The 19,399-nt window shown below is 35.5% G+C and overlaps 1 protein-coding gene across 9 annotated transcripts in view; it reads left to right on the forward strand.

Moving 5' to 3' along the window:
* RUNX1T1 (RUNX1 partner transcriptional co-repressor 1) overlaps window positions 1-19,399 on the forward strand; it is a 155,004-nt gene that overhangs the window by 123,122 nt on the left and 12,483 nt on the right. For all 9 annotated transcript variants that reach the window (XM_017847350.1, XM_017847352.1, XM_017847351.1 and 6 more), the window contains 4 exons: window positions 656-741; window positions 1,303-1,504; window positions 11,814-11,882; window positions 16,939-17,129. In XM_017847350.1, the coding sequence (XP_017702839.1) occupies window positions 656-741; window positions 1,303-1,504; window positions 11,814-11,882; window positions 16,939-17,129 (548 nt within the window). The remainder of the gene's footprint in view (window positions 1-655; window positions 742-1,302; window positions 1,505-11,813; window positions 11,883-16,938; window positions 17,130-19,399) is intronic.

Below are 19,399 nucleotides of genomic sequence, written 5' to 3' on the forward strand. Positions count from 1 at the left end.
TATTTATTAAGAGTTAGAGCCCGGGGGCGGTGGCTCAAAGCTGTAATCCCAGAACTTTGGGAGGCCGGGACGGGGGGATCACGAGGTCAGGAGATCGAGACCATCCTGGCTAACACGGTGAAACCCCGTCTCTACTAAAAAATACAAAAAAATTAGCCGGGCGAGGTGGTGGGCGCCTGTAGTCCCAGCTACTCGGGAGGCTGAGGCAGGAGAATGGCGTGAACCCTGGAGGCGGAGCTTGCAGTGAGCTGAGATCCGGCCACAGCACTCCAGCCTGGGCGGCAGAGTGAGACTCAGTCTCAAAAAAAAAAAAAAAAAAAAAAAAAAAAAAAAAAAAAAGAGTTAGAATATATTGTTACTTACAGAGTGTTGCGTGGATAACTAGCTGTGGGCTTGGTGTCACTTAACTGTCTCTTGTGCGTAAAATAAAGTCTTCTGACCAGCTGACCTCTAAAATTCCTTCTAGTTCTAGTATTTTATCTTTCTGTGAGGAACCTATTAGGTAATTCTGAATCTAAGTATGATTCATGCCATTCAAAATCAAATGTATTTTTACATCATTGAGTTTGCCCACATAGCCCTTGCTGTGAGTCTGTGTGTGTATGGGTTGTATACTGAACGTTTTAGGGTTATTCAGCCTTCTCTATTTTTGTAGGGTTGCATGGCACACGTCAAGAAGAAATGATTGATCACAGACTAACAGACAGAGAATGGGCAGAAGAGTGGAAACATCTTGACCACGTAAGACATCAGTAATCATTTGGGATTAAAAAATGTTTGGAAAACAACTGGAGTGAGGTTATGTGATAAAATAAAAGCGTGGTGATCCTTTGAAGGTATTATGTTTCCTGCTATCCTTGAAAAAAATAATGAGCGAGAATATTTGAAGTAGAATGTAGGATTTGATTTCTAAATTGATATGAAAGCCACTTAAGAGAAATGTTTAGATCTTGGAAAGGGATTCTCAAAGCCAGATCAGTGGGCTACTGTTTTATTGTGAAAAGGTTATTTAATTTATAAAGTAATGGGATTAGCATTTAGAGAGGTGGATTTACTGGCGATAGTGCCTTCAGGTGAAATTTCCCTTCTGTCTCATGTTCATACATCCATCTTCTCATTCCCATTGAATTTTCTCATCTCTTGGCTCTAAATTCAAATCTAGCCATAGAAAATACTAGACCAAAACCTTCAGGGATAAAATTGCTTCCTTCATTGTCCTGAAATGGTTTGTTTCACTATTCAGTAAAATCTTTAGTTGTGATGATTTATATACTCTTCCCTATTCTCCCCTTTCCCACATAGCTGTTAAACTGCATAATGGACATGGTAGAAAAAACAAGGCGATCTCTCACCGTACTAAGGCGGTGTCAAGAAGCAGACCGGGAAGAACTGAATTACTGGATCCGGCGATACAGTGACGCCGAGGACTTAAAAAAAGGTGGCGGCAGTAGCAGCAGTCACTCCAGGCAGCAGAGTCCCGTCAACCCAGACCCAGTTACACTAGGTAACTTTTCTTCAGATGAGTATCTCGAACACATATTTCTTATGCTGTTAATGCTGACTTTATTTTTAACTTCCTTTTAAAATTAAAGGATATGCAAGGAATTTTAAGACAATAAACAATTTACATATCCTCCAATATGTCTTATCTGTCTGTTAGGAATTTGGGCAGATTGGCATAGACAGAGATTGCTACAAAACTTAAATTCCTTTTCCAGGTGAATGTATTGAGCCGATGGCAGAGTTTCAGCACTGAACCAAAATTTCATGTGCTTAACTAAAACTTGCACTCCTTCATAATGCCTCAAAACAGCAAAAACAATCTCAGGCAGTGGGCCTGGGGCTTAGGCACTTCCATCAAGATCTCTAGTGAATTCTGCCACTGCATACCAATGTTAGCACTGCACACGGTGATGTATGTTTCAAATTATTAATTCAGGAAACAGCCCGTAAGACAGTCTTGTTAGTTGAATCTCAGATATACACGCACATATATGTGTGTGTGTGTGTGTGTGTGTGTGTGTGTGTGTATATTTTTTTTTTACTTTTTTCTCAACAGCCCCTGCCCAGAAAGAGAGACCTAAAAACTATATATTTTGCCTACAGCTATTTTTAAATTAATGATAACGATGCAGCACTCTTCCTTTGATTTGATCTTAACTTGCATTACTTGATCATGATTGTATTAATTCTAGTTTTATAATAGGATATAGATGTGCCTTAGAAATGGAATGTTAGTATGTAATTGTATTACTTATTGATATTTGGGAATTGTTAGGGTTATAGATAGAATATAATCCCATATATGTTGAAAGAAATCGTCAACCTGAAAGAATTTTTGTGTGGCCTGTGAACTTTTACCTAAATTAATAATATGGTTTTGTCGCTGACATTACCACCTATTACGTGTGAATACTTTTTGAGTAAACTTACTTAGATGGATTTCTGTGGATTCTTGTTCTCTTATATTCTCTTATGTGATTAGCCCCCATACCCATCTGCTAATTCAAGTTAGAGTACTGTCCATGCTGCAAAACGTGCAGATTAAGCTCATAACTTTGGCCTCATTAGTATTATGACTGATTATCAAAAGTTAAAAACTTGAAATATATGATCTGTCTATTTATCACATTATTGTTTTCAATTTGTTCCCAGCCAGTGTAGCTTTCTATGCACTTAGGTTTGTAGATTTTTGCTAATCTCTGAATGCTGAATGCCTATTGTCAGAAGTATTAAATAATGGAAGAGTCTAAGTCACTTAATTTACCCAACCAGTATTATTCTAAAGCATATTTTAAAGACAAAACTGTATTTGTCAGGTCGCAGTAAGGCAAGCAGCGAAAACAGAATTACATTTGGTTTGAGCCTAGTATTGGTCGAAACCAAACTATTTAGAGCAGAGTGAAAAAAAAGTCTTGTGTTTATTTCCTTATTATGAACAAAAATTGATTAATCATGAGATATTTGCTTAGGACAGAGGAGACATTTGTAACTATCCAGTCTAGGCAAAAACTGAGAGCCTTAAAGTAAGTAAAACTTAGGGAGTTAAAACATCTAGTTTGGCTTATTGTATTGAACACATTCATTGAGTCAGTACTTATTTACTGAGTGCTTACTGTATGCCAGGCATTGTGCTAGGCGTTCTAATGAAGGAAAAAGAGTCTTCATTTCTTTCTTTGAGGGCCTTTGGGTCTAGTGGAAGAAGGCAAGTGAATAGCTAGTGTTAAGGCCATAGGATAGTTACCTCAATTCAGTTGACCAAACTGACCAGATTGCTATCATCTGCCATCTACTGTAAAAGAAACATCTCCGAAATTGATCAGACTTCATACCTCAGTGAGTTATCAGCACATAGAACAAGGACCATTTTTTGTATAGTCACTACTGCTACAGTCAGATTCTGGTGATATAGGTGTATATCATGTTTTCCAGGAAGAGAGGTTCATTGTCCCTGTTACATAACCAAAATAATAAAGTTGATTTTAAAAAACTCCTTTTTAAAAGTACGCAAACTATACTATTTTTAGTGATATTCAATGGATTTTGTTTTGTTAAACCTGACATGTTTGTTTGGCTTTAAGCTTTTGTAGGTTATATTAGTCAAAGAGTACAGCATTTAATTTCTTTGTTTATAGACAACATTAAGACATTATGTTCTTTATGGACACAGAATCCTAAGTTGCCATTAAGACACTATTATAACTTTAGAGAAAATCTGTGTAGAACTCTGCAGTGTGCAAGTTTTAGCATCCAATAGTGTTTTGACAGTTTTTTTCACTGTACATCCTTACTAGCTGATTCTTTCAGCCTTGTGTACTATTTTCTGAGACAGAGCTATGGCTGTAAATAAGGGGACAGGTGGTTTGTAATTATGGGCCACAATCATTTACATTAAGTGCTTTCTAAGTTCCTCTTCCAGGCTTTGGAGTTGAATGAATTGATGTGTGTAATGAAAGGATTGGAGATTATTGGCTGATAAATCTATTTTCTGTGGCTGGAAAGTGTTTAATGGAGTGCACGTGTGCAGATAAAGCTATGGATATGTCTATATCTTTATATACATTTAGATCTCCGTATCCCACAGTGGTATGTATTTCTTTTAGCCTAATTCTTTTGCTTCTTAAACTACTGTCTGGTCTCAAATGAGACCTTCAGAATATATTATAGAAGATATCTTTGGTTCAAAATATTGTCCTACTTATATCCCTAACTTGGAAACACTGGGAATGTTTAGTCATACACACATTCTTAGCATTTTAAGATTATATTTGGGGACTTCACAGAGAAGAATGTAACTTTCATGACTGATGTGTTTTGCTTGTTAAACTCAATCCCATTCTCACTTATGAAATATATCTGTAGAATTAAGTGAGTATAGGGGGTTAGTAAAATAACTCAATTAATCTATTACTAATTGAATTTTAAGAGTTTTCCTGGCCAGACGCAGTGGCTCACACCTGTAATCCCAGCACTTTGGAAGGGCGAGGCAGGCGGATCACAAGGTCAGGGGTTCGAGACCAGCCTGGCCAATATGGTGAAACCCCTTCTCTACTAAAGATAAAAAACAACAACAAAAAATTAATCAGGCATAGTGGCACATGCCTGTAATCCCAGCTACTTGGAAGGCTAAGGCAGGAGAATCACTTGAACCTGGGAGGCGGAGGTGGCAGTGAGCCGAGATCACGCCATTGCACTCCAGCCTGGATGACAGGGCAAGACTCTGTCTCAAAAAAAAAAAAAAAAAGGATTTTCCCAAGATACTAAAATCTCTTTTTTGAATAACCTCTGAAACAGTTTTTAACACTGAGTAACTGAGTATACACTGAATTCATAATGGTATTTCTGTTCTTTAAATAAAATGCAAGTTGACATCTTGAAAGACTTTTCATAAGGTAGGTTTTCTTGAAATAATAGATATTTATTATTTTTACTGTTGTTACTCATTTACTTTCCAGGGAAAACTCCAAATATCCAACTCTTAATGAAATTAAAAAGCAAATTTTAACACAGCTGTCTCTATTTTCAAAGTATGACTTAGTTATACATTTAAGTTTTATGACATGTTATACTTCACAGAAGAAGAGCAAGATAATGTGATCAGAACTGAGAGATTTGACCACTGAAGTAGAATTACTTTTGTATGTATAGAGAGACAGTTGCTGGTTAGCACTTTGTATGTTTTCTGAAGTGCTTGTCAGAATCTCCATAGTAGATCTTTTTCCTTTCTTTGTCTTTGGTTCCTTTTTCTCTCAGAATGTTGTCACATCACTCTCTTGGCTCCTGACATTTTTCTTTTAAATTACTTTCCTTTTTACTAGCTTTTGACTATTCTAGAATCTTTCTGTAGTTTGTCTTGTATCTGTGTGTTCTCTCTTTGTTTTCTAGAAGTCTTCCGCATGTTTTTTTTTTGTTGTTGTTGTTTGTTTGTTTTTTTTTTTTTTTTTTAATTTTTTTTTTTTTTTTTTTTTTTTTTTTTTTTTTTTTTTTTTTTTTTTTTTTTTTTTTTTTTTTTTTTTTTTTTTTTTGAGACGGGGTCTCACTTTGTCACTCAGGGTGAAGTGTGGTGGCATAATCTCGGCTCACTGCAGCCTTGACCTCCTGGGCTCCCACCTCAGCCCCTAAGTAACTGGGACTATAGGTGACCGCCACCACACCCAGCTAATTTTTTTGTATTTTTTGTAGGGATGGGGTTTTGCCTTATCGCCCAGGCTGGTTTTGAACTCCTGAGCTCAAGGGATCTGCCCACCTTGGCCTCCCAAAGTGCTAGTATTACAGGCGTGAGCCACTGTACCTGGCCAAAATTTTTTTTCTAATTATAGGTTTAAGGCTAATGTCAGAGACTGGACATAAATTCTAAAATATAAATGCACTTTCCCTGTGCTTTTAAAAAATGTATGAACATTGTGATGACGTAGTAGTAAATTTAGAAAATACTTTCACTCTGTTTTGTTAAGAGTTTAGTACTTGCCAGAGATAGAAATATTAAAAAGTTTTGTTTAAGTGTAATGAAAAATCAAATTTAGCATTCATAAAAAACTTAGAGCCGGGAGTGGTGGCTGACGCCTGTAATCCCAACACTTGGGGAGGCTGAGGCGGGCAGATCACTAGGTCAGGATATCGAGATCATCCCGGCTAACAGAGTGAAACCCCGTCTCCACTAAAAGTACAAAAAATTAACCAGATGTGGTGGTGCACCCTGTAGTCCCAGCTACTCGGGAGGCTGAGGCAGGAGAATTGCTTGAACCCTGGAGAAGGAGGTTGCAGTGAACCGAGATCGTACCTCTGTATTCCAGCCTGGAGGACAGAGCGAGACTCTGTCTCGAAAAAAAAAAGCTTAGTAACTCAGGAGCTTGTTGAATTAATACCATCCCTTGTCCCAAGTGGGTTGGTAGAGGAATTAGTATTTTAAAATACTGCTAGCTGGCAAGTTTTATGATTGTCATATGATTGAATTATGGAATTTCTCATTGCTCTCTAAATCCTCAGGAAACCTAGCATGAAGGTTGAAAGCACAAACTCAGTAGAATTTCTAGATTCAAATTACTCATTCCTTTCCATATTAGTTTTGCGGCCTTTGGCAGGTCATAATCTCTTTGTGCTTCAGTTTCCTTGTGTAAAATGGGGATGGTAATACATATTTTATAAGCGTTTCTGTATAATGATTTAATAGGTAAAAAACTTATGAGACAGTGCCTGACACATAGTAGATGTGTTATAGCTTAGCTGTTACTATTATTTAGATGCACATTCTCAAAAAATAACTTTCTGCTGGGAGTAGTGGCCCATGCCTGTAATCCCAGCACTTTGGGAGGCTGAGGTGAGAGGATCCCTTGAGTCCAGGAGTTTGAGTCCAGCCTGGAAAACACAGTGAGACCCCCTCTCTACCAAAAATCAAAAAATTAGCTGGGCATGATGGTGCATGCCTGTGGTCCCAATTGCTCAGGAGGCTAAGATGGGAGGATTCTTTGAGCCCAGGAGGTCAAGGTGACAGTGAACCATGTTTGTGCCACTGCCCTGCAGCCTGAGGAACAGAGCAAGACCTTGACTCAAAAAATAAAATTAAAAAATTAAAAAAATAAAATGAAATGAACTTTAAAGAAGAGTGGTAAATGAAATTAGTAAAGTTTTTCCTTGGCATTCAAGATTGTGTATTGAGTATTTTTTCATCTACAAAGTACTTCTAAGCAGTTGGCTACTTTAATAGGCACAGAGATTAGAAAAGACTCCTGTCTTAAATATAGTAAATCTGTTGTACCTTTGTGACCCTAATTCATAATACAAGTCTATAGAAAAATAGATTTCTTCCAGCCAATGAAATAGTTCCACTTCTATACTCTCAGAATATGAAAAACACAAGCAAGTTATTCTGTGTATATTTGCATGTAAATGTTTGGAGTTTTGTACCCTTGTATTGATTTCTTTAAATCACATCATGAAATTAATCTCTGTTATTCAGCTTACTTCATAATGCAGATGCCTACTGTACTTAACTATATTGGGTTTAAAAATACGGGACTATTAGTTAAATATGTCCATCTTTTAAAATTAAGAGGAGATGGTTACTTCCTGGAGCATTAAGTATGTTTGTTGTAAAAAATGGAAATCCTAAAGCAGTTGCTAGCTTCTAGGTTGGATTTAGGCTTCTGAAACCTAGTGTGAAGATTTCAGAATGTATCATCCTTAAAAGTAGGTGGTTTTGTAAAGATAAAATTACTTAACTCTTTCTTTCTTTTGATGGTTTTTGTAATAGATATTATCATGATCACAGCCTCACTCTGCCCACTACAGGATGAAGGCCATACCTAGGTGCTGCCAAGCTTTGAGCATTGCTGTCCTGGGTCATATGAGGTCACATTGCTTCTCCAAAGGCTATCAGCTCATCCCTTCATGTATATTGATGGCGGCCCTTGCAGTATCTAGTATCCAATGGTCTCCATCCTGTCGTAAGTGTAGTGCATCTTCCATCTCTTTCATACATCATAGATTGCTCTTTCTGTTCTTTCACATTTCTTACACCATTTTCTGTCACTACGACCTGGTCTCCTCTCTTTATAGACGTGAATTATTTTCAAGAGGCTCCCTTCATCCTCATCCCCTTACATCCCCCCCAAGCAATTTGCAACCCAAAGCAAGCTAGACTTAACTTAGAAGGACTTTTCTATAATGTTTTCATCTTTCAGTAGTTGCATACACACACACACACACACACACACACACACACACACACTTCACATTTTAAACCATCTTGTACAGATTCTTCTGTCTTTGCTTTTACCACTACATTTTAGAACAATGATTCCTTTTTATAGCAATTGATATTTTATAGGTGCTGACGAGTTAATGGTTAAGAATTAGCTTCTTTAGAATCTAAGCCTTAGAATCTTAGGGTGTTTTAGGTAGATGTGTCCAGATTAGCCAGTATTCTAAAATAGTAAAGTCCTAGGAGAGAATTGTCCCTTGTTTTGTTTTTCAAACTCAGTTTTCCTTATATAGATTCTGATATTGCTGCTGCTTAATCAGAAGATGAGATATTAATTGTATTAGTCATTTGGTTTCTGAAGCTATAAAGTAGTGTTTATCAGGGTATCAAATAGATTTCTGAGGAGTACACCTGCTACCAATCACTCTGTTCTTTTTGTTGGTAGACCTGACATTTATCGAGTACACTAACTTAGAACTGGAGAGGATGTTGTAAAATACGTATATATAATTATTTCCCTTTAGATTCTGCTATTTTGAAAAACCGTCTTTTAGAAGGTAGGTTATCATTAAGAAAACTTTTGCATAATTGGCTTTAGCATTTCTATTGGGTTTCTAAGTCAGTTAAAGTTTGAGAATATGTGGACATGGCAATATGTCAGTGAGAAATTTAGGAAGCTGTAGCCAAGGTGAAACATTGTACAACTTTCCAGTGTGGTATATGTACCCTCAAGACACCTGCTGTGCAGCCCATAGAAGGTGGAAGGTCAATTGAGCCTGGCACGTTAATATTTGAGTCAACTTGGGTGTTATAAACATTCATGGGTGAGGCTCAAGTAAAATTTTTAAAGTGTCATCTAAGAAATTTGAAGGTTTTGCTTCCAAGGACAAAGGCAGTGAATTGTGAACTATAGAAATATTTTCTGTTTCCAAGCAACATAGATTCTGGGAGTTTAAAAAATTACTTGGTGTATATTGCTTAATCCAAACTTCTTTAATGGCTTTGTTCTCTTCAAAATTTGTGGTATTTGGATTTTTAACATTGAGAGAAAAGATAAACTTTACAATATTCTCTTCACCTTAGTTATTTATAAGGAAATAATTATATAGTCATTCTTACAAGAGCATGTAGTAATAATAATGATGATAGTAATGAGGATAATAACAAATACCAGATAATGAGAGTTTAGGATGTGTATGTAATAGGAGGTATTTCCTTCAATCCTCATAGCAGTGCTCTCAAATAATAGTAGTATTGTCCTCACTTTATTATAGATGAGGCATCTGAGACATGGACAAACGAACATACTCAGTGTTCCATGGTCAATAGCTGGCTTCACTGGACGCTAGAACTAACTTTCTTCAGCCTATGTTGCCTGAGGCTGGTAATTAGCATCTTTCATGCATGGACTTTGAATACCTAAACATTTCCTTTCCTGTTCTTTATCATAATACTCGACTATTTAATCAAAAAATAGTGTTTATAGGCTGGGCATAGTGGCTCACACCTGTAATCCCAGCACTTTGGGAGGCTGGGTGACCTGATGTCAGAAGTTTGAGACCAGCCTGGCCAACATGGTGAAACCCCATCTCTACTAAAAATACAAAAATTAGCTGGGCTTGGTGGCATGTGCCTGTAATCCCAGCTACTCGGGAGGCTGAGGCAGGAGAATCGCTTGACCCAGGAGGCAGAGGTTGCAGTGAGCTGTGATCATGCCAGTACACTCCAGCCTGGGCAGCAGAGCACGACTCCGTCTCAAAAAATAATAATGATAATAATGAAAAAATAATATTTTTTTATAAACTACAGGTCTCTTCTTAACACAATAAATGAAAAAAAGAGTTGCTACTTTGGAGTCATGTTTTTTCTTTCCTCAGACTTTGCAGATCTGTTCTCATTCTTATCCAATAAATTATGCTTAAATCAAAGTCTTTTCTCCTTAAAAGTTGTCTTTAAATGTTGTCATAAGTTAATATCTGTGTTGTACTGTGTCACATGGCTAAATATGAACTTGATTGCACTTTATTTCTTCTGGAAATAGTTATAGTGGTAAGGAAGATAATCTTGATAAATCTAATTCGTTATATCACATTTACTCTTAGGTTGTCTATGTACCAGCTTTATCTTGCCTTAAGAATGAAAGTTACTTCAGTAAAAACGTTTTATTTTGTCATTTACTTTGTAGAAATGAATACACACAGGAGAATGCATAGATATTTCCAGTCCATCCTATTAAGTAGTCATGACATCACAGTGTAAGCTTTTGAAAATAAACTTTTAAATATTTGGAATAATTTTAGATTAAAAAATTGCAAAGATGATATAGAGAGTTTCCATATATTCCTTACCAAGCTATAGTAAATTTTTGCTAATTCAGAATAGTTGAGAAAATCTAATGTTCTTGCCAGTTGATAATCTATGTGCCCTGCAAGAATTCAAAGCATTCAAATGTATTTAAAGCATTCAAATGTAATAACATATACTTAGCTAAACTGATCGTGCTTCTCTTTATTTTTGACATTGTGTAGCACCATAAAATATAGGAGACTGGACTGAATGTCTTGATCTTCAACATAACCATTAGATAAAGTATTGTTTAAACATATATGCTACTCAACATTTACTCTACACATAGAGAAAATTTCAGTTTTCCTCAGAATTTATCATGGGTTTAATAATTGTGTTTTATAAAAGTTAAAATGATTTTTTTCTTACTGAACTCTTCTATATAAGGAGGCTTTTATTGAAAATCCGATATGGAAGACGTGAAATGCATATTTTAGCTATGGAAGACTGTATGCACTTTGTTTACTTTCGAGCATATATAAGTACTATAAAATGTTTTGTGTTATTTCCATGACCATATTATTTTAGGAGTTAGCATTCCTGTATCAAAGTTATTATTAGTTGTTTTCTTAAACTTTTAAAATCTGAGAAGCATACTAAGCACAGCATTTAATTTAACGTGGAACTTCATTTCCTTTTCTGGAAAGCATGGGCTAATTCTCTTTGCTCAACAGAATGTCTGTGAATCCATTCCAATGAGTCTTTCTGGCTTCTACCCTTGTCAAATCCATATGATCTAATTTGTGTGAAAAATTTTAATGCTCACTGAGATTTTTAAGAATTAATTAAGTGTGAGAACTGGTTAGCCATAGAGTGGAGCTTGCTATTCATAGAAAGGTGGAAGAATCAGAGCTCTGTGGAAATTACATTACCTGAACATTTGATTTTTTAACCACCAATTTGACTCTTGAAAGGAAAACTACCAAATACAATTTATTTTCTTTAACAAAATATATCTATAGAAGTCTCCATAGTCAGAAAGTGGTGAGAACAGTGTTCCTAAACATCATATTGTATAATGAACTCAAGTTGCTTTGGCTTTGAGCATGCAGGGCATTTAGACCAATGACCTATTTTCCTTAGGCTTTGATGACAGGCCTTGCTATTTTTGTGTATTTTCAAGAAGTGAAATGTTTAGCCTTTTAAAATTGTGTTTTTGTAGAGAAGCCAGGAGAATGGGCATTGCTTACTTTCACTCTGTACAATGACATAAGTGTGCTTACAGTACTCTCCTCCTCTCTCCACCCCCTTCCCATCCTTTTCATAGACGCGCATCGGGAATTCCTTCACAGGCCTGCGTCTGGATACGTGCCAGAGGAGATCTGGAAGAAAGCTGGTAAGAATTGTTTAAAAACATGAGTTTCGTGTTCTGGCAGCTGTGTGCAGTTGTTAATGCAGTGATGTGAGGAATGACAAGAGAGGATTTTACTGCTAACAACAACAACAGCAAAAATAAAACAAAACAAAAACCACAAAGCAAACCAAAACAAAACACCTGATTAATATTCTTAAACCAGGCCTGATTACAAGATGAAATCATTTTTATTTTCGTAACATCTGCCAGTTTCACTATAATTGAGAAGCTGGCAATATTTCCATTATAAAACTCCTTTTTTTTTTCAGGGCCATAATGATTTCAGGCTGAAACTTGGCATAGGAGGTCTTAGCTTGCATGCATTTTTTTTCTTTGGTGAAAAAAATCTAGTGTCTTAGAAATTAAATTGCATACTTCAGCCCTTTCTCCTGCATTCTTAAAAAAAAAAAAAAACCCACATCAAATCTAGTTGACTTGTTGAAGTACTCAGATAACTTTTTGGTTACAATCGACTTTTAAAATTGTTCTTCTGTACTAATTAGTATTCAACAATCAGAGCTAAATTACTTTTTAAGTGAAATAACAAAGTTACTAAACATTTATTTTTGCTTTTCATATACACTGTCTGCTTTCCATTACAAGATGCTGCTCTGTATTTTGTAATAATAGATTTAAAGCTCCTCATGACCCACTGACTTGTTATTGGGCTTAAAGAAGTCCAGATCTGTGAGAATTTTGATGGAACCACCTAGCAAGCAAAACCTTTTGAAAATCAACTCAGGAGATGAAACAAAACCTGTTTCAAGAGTTGAAGAGGCCATGAAAAACATATTATGGCTTTCAGCTACTGTAACTCCAACTCTTAAAATAGTTTGTCTTTTTGAGTTGGGAAACTGGGAAATGCTACTTCTACAAACAGTACAAACTGAAGAGTCAGGGGACAGATGTTTTGTTTCTTTTCTACACAAGATTTCTCTTTGGGATTTCACTCAGCTGTGTTTGTAGTTCTGTGTAACTTGCTGACTCTTTAGTCACATGTATCTTATCCAAGTATTTTTATACGTTTTCCAAGAAATACCTGTTTTTGTAAGAGTGATAATGAGCTTTAAAATCTGATAGCATTGTAGGTTTAGTAGCCCAGATTAAGAATCAGAAAGCTGTCTTGCACGTCCAATATGCAAATTAGATGGGTCCATTTAGCTTAAAGGTTAAAAATACATATGTTGCTGAACTGTGTAGTTTTACCAGATTTACGATAATAGTTATGTGGTACTCTCAAGCTGTTAAAAATATGCTGAGTACCACCTACCTGAAAAGACGGACATCTTCCTTCTGACCATTTTCTCTTCCATTTCTAAGCTGTCAGTGCAACTTATTCCAATAAGAGGTACAAATAATTGTGATTCTGGACAGAAGAAGGGTGACTTTATGTTCAGAAGAGTGAGTCTTTTCTCTGCACTTCCCTTTTTAAGTATATTTAAGTGAAATTCTTGATAGTTCATAAAGAAAAATTGCCAGTAAGGTCTTGTGTAATCCAAATTCCTTATGTGCTATTATCTGCTCAAGTCTTTGTTTGACTGCTATTAAGTGAGAACAGATTTTTCTGAATATAGCACCTTTGTTGGAAAGTCAACTTGAATAGCTATGCACAAAGGAAGTCCTACCATAAGTGGGAAGCAATTGGACGCAGATTCATAACTGCACTATGTATTTTCCACTTAGTCAGTTGTTTATTTTTCCCTACATGTCATATTGTTATCTATTGAATCCACTATTATTTTTCTTTACTGTCTGTTTTGGGGGTTTTTTAACCTAATTCTGGGTGTAATTTAGGTTTTGGGGACTTAAGAGCAGTCCTTGTTTTTGTTGTGTGCTTGCCCTCTCCAAGAAGGGTTAAACCTTATCTAGGAAGTGTTTAGATTATTTGTTACAGTGCCTATCATCTACAGTAGGTTTTCAATCTAAAATATGACATTAAATTTGTATTCTTCTCACAGTGGTATCCCTAAACTGCTGCTTAAAAACAGTTTAAGAATAGTTTTCTATGGATAGATGCTAAATTTTAAGGAGTATATTAAATCCTCCAAGTATGGATGATAGTTTCGTCTAGAAATCTCCAGTAACTACTTATAATATTTATCTTTATAGGCTTCTTAAATGGCATTTCTAGTGTTCAGTGTCAAGGCATCCAACATGATGAAAACACCAAGGGCAGAATGTGACATCTGCACTCAGCTTGTTATAATTTGAAAGCTTTTATCCTAGGTTTCTAAAATTGGCTATGGGCAAAAAAATTTTTTTGAAGAAAACCTATAAAGTGTGTCTTTGCAATGAAATTATTATACGTTATCTGTGTCGCAAAAGATAGGTGAATAAAGTGTTTGAAAAATACAAAAGGGGCAGAACACCCAAAACTTGATGTAGCATAACAAATGCATCCACTTTCACAGAAAATTATAATTACAACAGGTATACCCTGTGCTTGAAAGTACATCTATATAGCTTTTTGCATCATTTTATTTTGAAATGATTTCAAACATGCAGGAAAGTTACAAAAAAAGTACAAAAAATTCCTCTATAACTTTCACCTAGTTTCTCTTATTTTATCATACTTGCTTTAGTATTTTATCTTTTCCTCTCTTGCATCCCCTTCTTTCTCTTAAATATATATATATGTATATTTCTAATCATTTTGAGAGTAAGTTGCAGACATAATTTCTCTTTACCTTAAATGATTTGAATGTCAGTTTACCCAGAACAAGAATATTCTACTTAACTTCAGTACAGTTACCAAAATCAAGACATTCACATTGATACAAGACTTATTTAATCTACAGACCCTATGCAAATCTTTCACATTGCCCCGAATAATACAGTATAATAACATAACAACACACATTTTTAAAGATTAGAAATCCAAACAATTGTTCAAGGCCATATTCTCCTCTAAAAGTAGTATTTTAAAAGCAAAAGTAACAAATGCACTCAAAAGTTACAAGGGGTCTTTATGAAACTGGAAAAAATATCTAACATAAAGATGGTTTTAAATTTGTAACTGAATGTTTTCTTCAGTATATTTTTACACGATCAGAGAATGTTTGCAGTTGGTAATAAATATTCAAGCACCTTGCAAATGTCCTACCAATTCTCTTTGCTGATCTGTATATGCCTGTGGGATTAGAATAGGAATGCATAATTTAAATATAAATTGCCTGATTTGCATATACAATTAGTCAAGCTACAGCTTTGATCATAAGCAAAAATTATTGTCCTGTATTACCACTTAGATAGAATTTTAATTCACCTTGAATATTCAAACTAAATTAGACCCTGGCTGTATAGTTAGAAGGGCAGTACTTCCCTTGTGCCCCAAGTCGTTTATGATAGGGTAATAAAGGCATCTTTTCACCTCCTAGTGAAGAAGGTGCTGTAAGCTGTTTGCAATACTCTGATTCTACACAGATTTTAAATGCATATCTTAAAGCAGCTAACAAAGGCTTAATACAATTTAGTTAATATTTCCAGTATGGATCTTTTACTTATATTTTAGTTTATAAAACCTAACAGATAGTAATTGCAAAGAAATGTACTTCAGATATAATGCTGCTAAAATGACAGAGGCTACAAAAGTCATGACAGTTAATTAGTAGTGGAGAGCTTCTGATGATTCTCAAGTCATGGACGATAGATGTGTGAAATAAACCAGAAGAATTGAAGAAACCATAGGAACACTTTCATCTCTTACATTTTTAATCTACAGTAAAACATTTTTATTAGGAATCTATGTTTTAATTAAACAGAACATTTAATTAAGGTGCTTTTAAGTGGGTGAAACAATTAAGTGCAAACACTTGAATGAAACATGTCATAATTAGTTTTAATAGAGTGTTAATTGGTACTAGGTTTGCCAAGTTAATAATTAGTGCTTATTAAATTTTCAATTAATCATTGTCATTTTGCTTTGAATAAAGATGAAAATTAGATAAACGAATTCAGGGGGAGGATATTTTCCCCTGTTAGTTAGAACAGTTAATTTTTTTAATGGAAATTACTTGTTTTAGTTGTCAATCTTATGTTGTACATTAGTTGAATCTTTGCACCCTTTCCTCAGCCAAAAATAAAGAGCTTATTTGACACCTTGCAGGCTCAGTCAGGCCTGATTGTTTTGGCCCATCGTATGATTCAGTTATATTTGTCTAGTGCAACAGTTGGTTATGCAAAACCACTGTATATATTTGGTAAAGTAAATGGACAGCAACTTAAAATGTAAAAATGAGATTATTTTTTAAAACCTCTATCATTTAATCTATAAAGGCACATACTTACATTACTCAGGAAATGACTTTTCAAAAGTAAAACTGGATCGTCCATTATAGCATTGATTTTTCGTTAAAAGGTCTGTAGTAACTTAATTGCTATCTGAGTTACCTTTTCACTATTGTGTTGTAGATTATACCAGCAACTAATAGTTTGCACTTACTTGTTTGTGTGTAAAATCCATTCTCTCCCTCTCTTTTTTTCTGAATGCTTGACCTATGGACTCTCCTATATTCATATTAACTTATACCATTGTGGAAAACTAACTTTATGTGTCTGAATTATTCAGACAGATTTCTTGCGAATGTCCTTGTCCTTTAACTTCTTATCTGGTTTCAGAATCATTTCTGGAGGCATCAATTTGATGAAAAAATTATAATAATGATATAGGAGTTTCAAAAAATATTTCCATAAATTCAAGTTAAAGAAACATTTTCACCCTTATGGCAAAAGATCTGCTAGTTTTTAGACTGCTGGAACTGCCCAATCATTTGGATAAGAGTTATGCTTGTTCTATAGAATTCTATAAAAAAGTAATCAGATAGTGGGCATGGTGGCTGGTAGGCGCCTGTAATTCCAGCTGCTAAGGGAGATTGATGCAGAGGATCACTTGAGCCTAGGGGTTCGAGACCAGCCTGGGCAATATAGTGAGACCTGACTCGAAAAGAAAAAAAAAAATTAAAAGAAAAGTAATCCATATCCAATGACTTGGGCTAACCGAGAGTGTTTTCTTGTCTGGTTTGGCCTGACTGGCACACAGAGGAGGCCGTCAACGAGGTGAAGCGCCAGGCGATGACGGAGCTGCAGAAGGCTGTGTCTGAGGCGGAGCGGAAAGCCCACGACATGATCACGACAGAGCGGGCCAAGATGGAGCGCACGGTCGCCGAGGCCAAGCGTCAGGCAGCAGAGGACGCGCTGGCAGTTATCAATCAGCAGGAGGATTCAAGCGAGGTGGGGCGTCTTGGGAGGCTCCAAATAAACAAGATAGTTTTCATTCATTAGAGTGCTCATTGTTTACTCAAGGTGATCACTTTAGACAAATATTTGGAAAAAAATTTAAAACAGTGTGGGGAAAGTCAAGGTACTCGTGAAATTTGCCAAGAGCTGATCACATTTGTCTTTTTATTGAACACCTAATCTTTGCCAAAAAAGGTTTTGAATATGTTTGGTAGGTTACCAATTAAAGTGAAATTCTTATAACTTCCCAGGATTATTTAGAGACTCATAGCTTGGCTTTGTGTGTTTCTATGTGTGTGTGTGTTTTGTGTATGTGTGCATGTGCATATGTGTATGCTTGCTTTCTAATTGGGATTTAATAGATACCGTGTAAGCCGTGTTCTCCAAAGACATCTGGCAGGCTTGGGATTGAAATCACTGCCTTAGCTATTGGTCCTAAAGTCCAATGCTAAAACAATGTTTGCATCAACTGAATATTTCTAAGAGATCTTGGAGACAGTCTGTACTTCCATATTATTTGTGATAACCCATATGATGGTAATTTCATAGCGTAACATTGTTGCTAGAGGTAATAGTACATATATTATTGTTCCAGTATATTTGTCTCACACACACACACACACACACACACACACACAGCTAGGCTAAATGGCTCAAAGATCTGCAAAGTAACTAAAACACAATATCCAACAAAATGATTTTTAAAATATAGCCTGCAAAATCAGAGCAGAATAGTAATGCTCCACGTTAATTAACATAGCATCACAATCCTTAACCCCAGAGTAACTTTAGATAAAGGACTACAATGGGCTGCTCTCACCAAGCTGAACTCGCAATGGCATGGACTGATAAATCAATGGTCTACTACAATACATATCTATAATTTGTGAGGGAGAGTAAGTATTTAATTTGTACCAGGCTTTTCTGTAGATGAAAGACTCTGCAGGGATCACTCAATGCCCAGAATTTCTATTTAATGTGTAGCAGATGAATAACAAGGGGACAAAAGGAATTGATTTTCAACATTTGAAAGTTTCTCAGGAAAAGAGGGACAAAGGGAAGTTTATCTGCCCTTTAACTGCTGACTTTTCCATTGTTCAATTAAACTAGACATAAATTCAGTTTTATTGGTATCTTGTGACTAAGATATAAGAACTTTGTTTTGTGTTTTTTATTTTAAAAACATTATTAGCATCTTTTGAGGAGAATTTGTCCTTCTCTGTTCAAATGAGCAATATCGTGAGGCACAGTTGATGTCATCATGAAAACTATCACTTTCACATGAATATTTTAGGGCTGTTAGGTATGTTAAGAGTACTTTTTAGGTCACCAAATTCTAAAGACAGATGTCTAGGAAGAAATTGTCAATTAAGTCTTTGTATTCAGGCAGTAACATGCTGTATTCCTTCAGTATTTATAAGCTTTGTGTCTTTGTTCCTAAAACCTATTTAGAAAATATATGATCTTGACACCAATATTTAGCATTATAAATATACTCTGTTAAACAGTAAACAGTATCCGTGATAGGTTATTCAGTCATATCTACTTCTTATATAAGAATGGTCTTCTTTAATAATTTTTTTTTTTTTTTTTTTTTTTTTTTTTGACCTCTTTGGTGAACTGATCTTTAATATAACATTACCAGTGTCTTCAATGACACTTTCCCAATAATTTTAAAGCAGAGCATCATAGAGGAAAGAGTTTGGAATTCAGAGGATCAAATTTCATTCCTGGCTACAGTTCTTACAATTCTGTGATTTCTGAGAAAGGCACTGAACCTGTAAAAGCTTTGATTTTATCATAATCTGAAGAAGAGTGGAAGTGTCTAGTGTATGGCTTGAACCTTGAGTCATGCTATGGATGAGGAAACTCACCTGGCTAAAATTACACAGCTAGGAAATGGCAGAGCCCCAACAGGATCTCACAGCATGCTTTCAGGCCCTGTTGTTTTGTAACAGGGAAATAAGGAGCTTTTCATAAGGATCATTAAGATAATTTTGGATGCAGATAAAGACGGCAACTTAGGTCTGTTTTCTTATTCTTTAAATTGCAAGACCACTTTTAAGACCTGGGGAGGAATCATCTCTAGAAGGATTAAGCCTCTTTTCTCCAAAATAATGTAAATAATTTCCCAAGAATAGAAGAAAGAAAGATGGAAAAAAGACTTCTTTACACCCAATAAGGTCCATATTGCCGTGTGCTTATCTATTTATTTATTTATTTATTTATTTATTTATTTATTTATTTATTTATTTTGAAACGGA

Source organism: Rhinopithecus bieti, unplaced genomic scaffold (genome assembly GCF_001698545.2).
Source record: "Rhinopithecus bieti isolate Rb0 unplaced genomic scaffold, ASM169854v2 scaffold_26532, whole genome shotgun sequence".
In the NCBI taxonomy this organism is placed as follows: domain Eukaryota; kingdom Metazoa; phylum Chordata; class Mammalia; order Primates; family Cercopithecidae; genus Rhinopithecus; species Rhinopithecus bieti.